At 56.4% G+C, this 8,750-nt stretch overlaps 1 protein-coding gene across 2 annotated transcripts; it reads left to right on the top strand.

Annotated features, from left to right (window-relative positions):
• The first annotated feature begins 986 nt into the window (after positions 1–986).
• TOR3A (torsin family 3 member A) lies at positions 987–8,742 on the top strand. Of its 2 annotated transcripts, XM_051806755.1 has the most exons (7): positions 987–1,582; positions 1,949–2,062; positions 2,718–2,983; positions 3,564–3,739; positions 5,810–5,934; positions 6,402–6,659; positions 7,154–8,742. In XM_051806755.1, exons 1-6 carry the CDS (start codon positions 1,264–1,266, stop codon positions 6,650–6,652), a joined length of 1,251 nt encoding a protein of 416 aa, XP_051662715.1. In that variant the 5' UTR covers positions 987–1,263; the 3' UTR covers positions 6,653–6,659; positions 7,154–8,742. The 2 variants fall into 2 exon arrangements, with proteins under 2 accessions (XP_051662715.1, XP_051662708.1); XM_051806748.1 differs by having other exon boundaries at positions 989–1,582; positions 6,402–8,742.
• Positions 8,743–8,750: the final 8 nt, after the last annotated feature.

The raw sequence follows: 8,750 nt of genomic DNA, 5'->3' as shown, positions 1-8,750 counted from the left end.
AATCCTTTCCATTTCCAAAGCATCCTGGCCTTGTCTCAGTTAGGATAAGTTGTGGGTGACCTTGTCCTGCTGCTCAGTAATTGTGGAGGCCTCAGTTTCTTACAGTAAGCCAGCAGTGGGTACAGCTTAAGATAAAATGCAAGTTTTATGGAGTTTATCCACTTTTTGTCTTCCTCCCACAGCCAAGTGTGTGTGAGTACACATTTCCAAAATGAAAGCCAGGGGGATTGCATGGGATTCCAGGATCCCCTGGCAGAGCACAGTCAGCCCTAAGGAAGCAGTTCTGCTTCCCTGTACAGGAAGGGGTTTACCAATGGTTGGAGAAACTGGCAGGAGGAAGCTGGATGTTGGTGATGAGCTTGGTGGTGGCCGTGAGTTGTACCTGTCCCAGAGCTCTGATCTAATTCCTGAACAGAACTTGGAGCCCAGCAGGAACAAACAGCCCAGTGTAGCTCCTTGTGCTGCCGGGCTGACTCACCCACTGCCTCCTGCTCCCTGGTTTATGCCCCTTATTTTGGTATCCCCTTGGAAATGGCTCTAATGAACAACTACCGCTGTCTCTTGCGTCTGTGGCAGCAGAACTTCAGCTGAGCCCTTGGGCTACTTAAAAACCAGATTATTTGCCTTCCTCAGGCACTTACTGCCGGTGCTGCAGCTCTGTGGGAGCAGCCTGAGTTGGACTCGGTGATCCTTGTGGGGTCCCTTCCAACACGGAATATTCTGTGCAATCAGAAACAGATACTCTGTGAAACCAGGCTGGTAGCGGTGCCTGGGAGGTTCCCTGGGCATCTCTCTAGCTCCTGCCCCTCCCGGCCAGGCTTGGCCGGAGCTGAGGAGGGGCCGGAGTCCAACTCTGGTGCGGAGCAGGGACCGGAGGGTGCCGGTGGCTCCGGCCCGGGCGGGTTTTTGGGTGTCCCGGTGGCTGTGCCGGGTTTTGGGGGGTCCCGTTGCTGGGTTTTGGGGTGTCCCGGTGGCTGTGCCCAGGCGGGTTTTGGGGTGTCCCGGTGGCCGTGCCCGGGCGGGTTTTGGGGTGTCCCGGTGCCGGGTTTTGGGGTGTCCCGGTGGCCGTGCCCGGGCGGGTTTTGGGGTGTCCCGGTGCCGGGTTTTGGGGTGCTGGCGGTGCTGAGCCCGCCCCGCCGCGTTTGGGCAGCGCCGCCCATCGCGGGCGGGAAGTGAGGTCACGGCTGGAGGGAGGGCGGGAGCCCGCGGGCAGACCCCGCAGAGCCGGGCAGGGTCAGCTCCCATCCCCGGGACCCCCGAGCCATGGCCATGGGCCAGGACGGGCCCCCGGCTGGGCTGGGGCTGGGCTGCTGCGTCCTGGTGGTGCTGCTGCTGCTGGGGGGCTCGGGCAGCCCGGGGACACCGCCACCGACACGGGCGACACGGGCAGAGCGGCAGGGACGCGCTGGGGAGGGGGCTCCGCGGGGCAGGGCGAACTTGGAGGGGTACGAGGCCGTGAAGAAACACTTGGGAGCCGTGGGTGCCCTCTCCAAGCAGTACTGGCAGTACCTGGCGTGCAAGGTGTGGCAGGAGGGCTGCGAGGAGGAGAAGGAGGAACAAAAAGAGCCCGGTCCCAGCCCAGGTAAGCACCTTCCTCCGTTCTCTCCCGTGCCCCAGAATGAGCACCGGGTCCAAACACCCAGCACGGGGTCTGTGCCCCCAGCTCCTGTGATGCTGCCTTTCCCTTCTCGAGGGTCACTGCCCTGGGCATCTCCGTCCTCAGTGTACCCCGGGTTGCCACAATCATGTCTTGCACCTGTTGGGCTCTTGGTGCCAGCTCGAACCAGGTGCTGCCTGTTCCGAGCTGATTGTCCCTCCCCGCAGCCAGGGCTGAGTCCCTGCACTTGGGAGAGGGCTGCCCTTCACAGGGTTCAGCTGGGTGTCTATTCAAAATGCAAAAAAGCAACTTACTGGAACATCTCTGCTCAGACCCTGCTGCCTTTTCCAGGCTGGAGCTTACCTCTGGTGGGCCAGGATTACCTGGAGATCCTCTCTGCCTGGTACTGCAGCTTTGGCAAGTGCTGCGAGACAGGAGACTGCAGGATAGTCAACAACATCACAGGTAGGGGCTGTGTTGGCTGTGTTGTTTCTTGGTTTTGTTTTTTTTCTTTAACAAGAAGTGTATTTTAGCAAGTGATGTAAGTGAAGGGCATTTCTGAGCAGGGTGCTGAGCTGTGGGAGGGCGAGGGGCTGAGCTGAGTCCTGTGTCCCATTACTTATTTGTAGTTCTGAGACTAGAGGGCCTTTGTCCCTTGCTCTGCAGTGTACCTGCTCCAGTTTGCTGCGAGCTCTGCCTGCATCCCCGAACTCCCAAGCATATGCAGGGAGATCCAAACTGGCCTGGGACCCTGCCCCAGGCTGGGAGGGTACACCCAGACCTGTGTGTTAGCCATGAGCAGGTGTCATTGTGCTCTGCTGTCCCTGAGACTCCTGGTATCCAAACCCTCTGCCGGAAGCTCAGGAGGGCCTTTGGGCATCGGTGCTCTCCACAGCTGCCAAACACCTCCGCCTCTTCCTGAAGGAAAAAAGGAGTCAGTGGAAAATTTGTGTCTTTTTGGGGCCAGAGACTGATGCAGGCAGGGCACAGGCAGCCTGTGGCTTTATTGCCTCTTCAGACTCCTCTTGGCCAAGCAGCCCTGCCCTGTTTTGTCTCCTTATTCCCACCTGCAGCAGCTGGGCTGGCAATTTAAGGCTGAGCTGCTGCTCTCTCTGTGCAGGGCTAGAGGCAGACCTCAGTGAGCAGCTCCACGGGCAGCACTTGGCCAAAGAAGTGGTTGTTCGGGCAGTGCAGGGGTTCCTGCAGAGCCCACAGCCCAAGAAGGCGCTGGTCCTGTCCTTCCATGGCTGGTCTGGCACAGGGAAGAACTTTGTGGCCCGGATGGTGGCCAGTCACCTGTACCGGGATGGGCTGAGGAGCGACTGTGTCAGGGTGTTCATCTCCCTCCTCCACTTCCCCCACCACAAGTATCTGGACTCCTACAAGGTGAGAGCCAACCACAGTGTGTCCGTGGGGATGGTCCAGTGTGCCGGGCTGGGATGGGATGCAGTTCATTTCCTTCATGGCAGCCCACACAATGCCATGAAATTTGGGATTGTGAGTGAAAGTGTTGATACACACCAGTGTTCTGGGTACAGCTGAGCAGTGCTTGCACAGCCTTCAAGGCTTTCCCCTTCTCCCACTCTGCCCTTGGAGTCAGTTAGGCTGACAGTGCACAAGAAGTTGGGAAGGAGCACACCAGAGAGGTGACCAAAGGGATATTCCATGTGATTTGGGTTTGGGGCAGGAAGCCATTGCTCAGAGACTGGCTGGGCACCGGTCTGTTTGTGGCAGGTGTGGGTGGCTGCCTTTGCACCACTTCATTTCTTTCTTTCCTCTTTCCTTCACTTATTAAACTGTTTTTATGCCTCACTCGTTTTCCTGCCTTTGCTCTCCCTGTTCTCTTCCCTGTCCCGGGTAGGAGGGAACCAGGGATCAGCTGTTTGTTAGCTGCCAGCCAGGGTTATCCCGTGGCATCCTGGCTCAGTCCCACGGGCTCCTGACCCCTGTCCCTGCTGCTCCACAGGCCCAGCTGCAGAGGCAGCTCAGCGAGACCCTGCAGCTCTGCAGGCAGTCCCTCTTCATCTTCGATGAGGCCGAGAAGCTGCATTCCAGCCTCCTGGATGCCATCAGGCCCTTCATGGCTCCCTACGGCAACGAGGGCCAGGCGGACCAACAGAGAGCCATCTTCCTCTTCCTCAGGTGATTTCTGGGCCCCCAAAGGGATGGGGAGGAACCAAGTGATGGAATTAATCCCTTGAGGTGTGCAATATGAAGGGCCCAGGCTGCAGGGGAGGGGGACAGATGTCTTGTTCCCACAAGGTGGTTGCCTCCGTGGTCGGTTTTGCCTGCTGATGCTGGGTGTCCACCCTGGGAGCAGAGCAGTTGTAGTAGGAGCTGAGGTCCAGCTGAGCTGGGACACCTGAGCCAGCATCTGGGCTTTGAGACAGGGAAGCAGAGTGAAGGTCAACATGGTGTCACCCTGCCCGGCTGAGCAGGAGATGTGACACTGCAGGGGGCAGAGCTGGGGCTGCAGGTCTCGGTGGGAAGTTCCTGTACTCTGTTGGGAGGTGAGGAGTTCCCACTGCCTGGACATGGCTGCTGGCGGAGGTGCTGTGAGGGCTGATCCTGGCATCGGCACATCCTGTGCTTTACTTGGTTCCTTTCCCATCCAAAGGGAGAAAGGACTCGGGCACGTGCGCACCCCAGTGCTGTCCCTGACCCAAGCCTAGGTGGGATGCAGCTGGAGGGAGAAATGGGACATCCCAGAGCCAAGATGTGAGGCAGACACCTGTCTAAAGTAGCCTCTGAGGAATGCCATGGAATGACCAGCTTCTTGGGCTGCCTCGAATTTTGGAATTGCAGCCTGCAGCTTGGCTCTGGCAGGCGCTGTTCCCCCTGCCTGGAGGTGGGCAGAGCACTCCACCCCCCACCATCCAGGCAAGTGCTCTAACCCCCAAGCTTGGTGGTTCCCTGGGGAGGTTTCCCTGCCTGTGGAGGAGCTGTCTGTGTGCCCAGTGCCTGTGGAACTGACCCTGTTCCAGTCCCCCCTGCGTGGGGCTCTGGCAGGAGCCGTGGTGGAAGGGCAGGTCCTGCCCTGCTGCTCGGCACTGTTGGCTGCACTGGGCTGACCTCCTGTCCTGCTTGGCAAAACCAGGAAGGTCAGGAATGGACACGTCACGGCCCTCGTGCCACCAAGCAGTGGGAGCAGGGGGCCTTGAACTGCAGCAGTGTGTAATCCCAGGGGTTTCATCATCCCTGGTGGCAGTGTGGTCACTGTCATACTGACCTGTTGTAGGAGGGCAGGCTCTGCTCCAGGGCTCCCGTGGACACTGTCATGGTCCTGCAGCTTTGGCCAGGTGCGGGAGTTGAGGATAGGATGGGACTGGCTGCCTGTCCTCAGTCAAAGGGGGCTGTTTCTCCCGTGGTCTGGGTGGGAGCAAGATCAGTACAAGCTCTTCTGCCCTTAACAAGGCAGCAGGGGGTGGGGAACAGTGTTGGTTTTTTAATTTTGCCTCCCCTTCATTTGGGCTCCAGAGCCTCTGACATGAGAGGAAAGGATGTGTGCAAGGTCTGTGTCTCCCACAGCCTCCCTGCCTCCCACCCACACAAACTCTGCAGCCAGCTGGTGCTTCCATCATATACCAGTGGTTCCCAGTATCTCCAGTTAACTGGGGCGCTCAGGGCTGGGAGCAAACCCCTCACCAGCCTGACCTGGACCTGCTTCTCAGGGTGAGGGGCTGCCCTGTGACCCTCAACAGCTGTCAGGACCTCTCATCCCTCAGGGCAGAGCTGCCCCTAAGGTGGGTGTCCAGAGGAGTCCTTATATGGAGACTGCTGCTGCTTTATCCCAGGGCAGGGGATGCTTTGCCAACTCCTGGGCTGCTGCCTGAATCCCTGCCTTTGCTTCCAGTGGGCCTCCTCTGTGTGCTCTGCCCTTTAACTTGGACTTTCATTGGTGGTTTGTTGGCAGTTCAGTGTGGGTCAAAGTGCCACCTGTGAGGTCAGTGCCTTCCCAAGCCAGGACAGGGGACTGAGGGAGATGGAGAATTCTGCTGCCCCTGGGTCTGAGCTGGCAGGATGGCAACAGCTGTATCAATGCCTATGGAAAGGGGCTCCTTGGGAAGAAGGCTGGGTCCATGTGCTGATCCTAGACTGTGAATCCTCCGTTGCTAACAGAGGTGCTGGGGCCTGGCTGTAGGGGGTCTGCTGGCAGCTCTCAGCAGTTCACCTCTGGGGCCACACTCGAGTGACTTCCCTCTGTGTCCACAGCAATCTTGGTGGAAACACCATCAACGAGGTCGCCCTGGACTTCTGGCGAGCCGGCCGGGCCCGGGAGGAGATCTCCATGGAGTTCCTGGAGCAGCGGCTGCGGCTGGAGCTGCAGGAGCCTGCAGGTTAGAGCTTGTGGCATGCTGGGGGTCCTTCTGCTTGCAAACCTGCCCCTCTGCACCTCCCACCCAGTGTGTGCCACACAGGGCTGGGCACTGGGAACAAGCCTTCACTCCACCCCCAGCCAGGGGGTTATTGGCAACGTGAGCCCCTTGGGCCCCGTGAGCACAGCACTGCTGTGACAGAGAGCATGTGAGGAGGGAGCTGAGAGCCCTTCTGGGCCCCCTTGAGCCCCAAAAATGGCCAGGGAGAGGCAGCCCAACACCAAGGCTTCTCTGGGGCTTCAGGTGTCTCTTGGCACGAGCTGTAGGGACACTGTGCTCAGGCCAAGTGCTGACCAGCTCTGTACAAGTGGGTGTTTCTCTCCCACAGACATAGGGCTGGATGAGCCCCTCGGAGCCAAGCCTTGCCTTGCAGAGGGGTGATGCTCTCAGGTGAAGCTTCTGAGTTTTTGTCTTGTGTTCTGTTCCAGAGAACAGTTATGCCCACAGCCACCTCCTCAGGGAGAACCTCATTGACTTCCTGGTGCCATTCCTGCCCCTGGAGTTCCACCACGTGAAGCTCTGCGCGCGGGACGCCTTCCTGGCCCGGGGGCTTCCCTACTCCGAGGCCACCCTGGACGCGGTGGCCAGGATGATGGTGTTTGTCCCCAAGGAGGAGAAGCTCTTCTCTGCACAGGGCTGCAAATCTGTGCCCCAGCGCATCAATTACTTCCTTCCTTGAACACCAGGTGGGACTACACATGTGCTGGAGGTGGTTCTGCACTCTGGGAGCTGCTCCCCTTGCACAAGGTTGGGCACACAGGTGACCCAGCCAGGCACTTGCACAGGGACAGAGACTCAATCCCTCCTTACTCCAAGGGCTGTTGCAGGGAAGGAGGTGCATCCCACCCAGCTTTACTCCTGGGACGTGGGGACAGCCTGTGCTTGGCTGTGTTTGGAGTCTGTCTGGTGTTTTAAGTCCCTTTTAGGTGGCAGTGGCCTGAAGGGGAGATTGGGTTGTGCTGACAAATGCTGTTTCATGTGAGTGGGGACTGGGAATATCCAAGTTCTTGGTTTGTTGCCATGTGGTGAAGGCAGGCCTGGGACAGGCTGGTCCTGTTGAGACAGTGCAGCAGAAGCCACATCCTCGTCCCTGTCCCCAGTTCTGTCACTTTACAAGATCACACAGAACTGTTTTGCTGGAATTAAATTTTTCCCTCTGTTGCTCTCGTGCCTTCCCAAGGTGTTTGCTGCTCAGGGACACATGGACCAGGATCATGTTTGTGCATGGAGAAGAGGACTGAATAATCTCCTCTGGAGATGCCAAATCCATAGCTTCTCACCTCGGAGTGTCCACCTCTCATTGGAGTCTTCCTTTGTATGGAAGCAATGCACTGATGAGGGGAACTTCTGCTGCAATCATTTTATAAGCAGTTTGGTGAAGGGCCCTTTTGCTTTACTGCAAAATGAAAAAGGGGAGAGAATTTCTCTGTCAGGGGCAAAGGGCCGGTGAGCAGGATGGTGGCTGAAGGAACAGGCTGTAGGTGAATCCGGGATTTCACGGATGCAGGAAGCTTGGGTTTTTTCCTTTGTTTTTCATTTTTCTCTTCTTTATGTTTCATGCTGTGGTTTTTTGGCTGGTATCAGCATTATTATTACTATTACAAGGGCCTGTTTGCTGTCTGGGTACTCGCCAGGTGATAAGTGTGTTACAGCAGCTCCAAAAAATTTCAACAGTGTTACAGGAATCACTTTGTGACCTCTGGGTCAAAACTCCCTTCCAACAGAGCTGTGCTGGCAGTGAGTGAAGCAGCACATGCTTGGCTTCCCAGCCACTCCCACGGGGGACCTTTGGTCTGTTTTAAGCTTTGACCTGCTTTGTGGTGCCAGTGAATGAGCAGCACGACCTCTGGGAAAAGATTGACCAGACTCACTTACGAGTCCTGCAGACTTTGAGTCCGTGTTTCCCTCCGGGCACGCTGGCTCTGTTATCTAACGAGGCTTCATAGTCCAAGGCAGGAGGATGCTGCTTTCCTACTTGGCTTGAACTTAGCTCTTGTCTGGATCAGACCCCTTAGGGTTATGCCTGCGTGTGTGATCAGGAATGGCACTTTGAGAAGGGAGGATGCTGTCCCACAGGACACAACTTGGGTTGTGTTTTATCACCTGAGCAGAAGGTTCAGCAGGTTGTTAGTTGAAGGTTAGTTGCTCAGAAGGTTGAGTAAAGCCAGGATAACCTGGGATTCTTTTTTAAATATAAAAAAGCCTCCAGCTGTCCGGGTTAGGCTGACGCTGCCTGGGGTGGCAGGAAGTCAGAGTGAATGTCTCACTGGTGTGAGGTTGGCATGTCAAGCAGCTCTTGCTGTGGTGGTGGTGTCACTAACGAGGGTGACCTGTCTCTGCCGGTCATGTGTGTGGGTCACAGTTGAGGGAGCTTTGATTACACAACCCCAACAGCCACAGCCGTTCTCTGACCATGCCGTGGCAATACTGTGTGGTTTCAATGACATAAATAAAGATACTGTGGGGGTTTTTGGTTGGTTTTTTTTTTTTCAATCTGGCAGAATCAAATTCTCTTTTTAAAACAGGCTTACAACAATCTTCTCTTTCCTACCCAGTTAGCAAACTTCAGCTTAGGACTGAGCAGCTTCAAATATCACCTAAGGAAAAAAAAAAGGCAGCATCTACTCAAGTGGTTTTTGCCAATAAAATATTGCAACCTTTATTTAAAATAAAATGCAAATTGGCAAAACTTTGTGGAACGACAGGCAAAGAGGCCCTTCCAAGGGCCTTATTTACATCAAGTTTAACACTGTTCGCAGTTCACAGTCAGACAATAG

This window comes from Manacus candei, unplaced genomic scaffold (genome assembly GCF_025592945.1).
Source record: "Manacus candei isolate 608988 ecotype Guabito, Panama unplaced genomic scaffold, ASM2559294v1 h1tg000005l, whole genome shotgun sequence".
NCBI classification, from domain to species: domain Eukaryota; kingdom Metazoa; phylum Chordata; class Aves; order Passeriformes; family Pipridae; genus Manacus; species Manacus candei.
Note: the sequence above shows the minus strand (reverse complement) of the source record. Positions and strands in the feature narration are given on the sequence as shown.

Coding starts and splice junctions, on each gene's coding strand:
- TOR3A (XM_051806755.1), top strand. CDS start 1,264: ATGGCCATGGGCCAGGACGGGCCCCCGGCTGGGCTGGGGCTGGGCTGC. Junction 1,583..1,948: donor AGAGCCCGGTCCCAGCCCAG/GTAAGCACCTTC, acceptor TGCCTTTTCCAG/GCTGGAGCTTACCTCTGGTG. Junction 5,935..6,401: donor GGAGCTGCAGGAGCCTGCAG/GTTAGAGCTTGT, acceptor GTTCTGTTCCAG/AGAACAGTTATGCCCACAGC.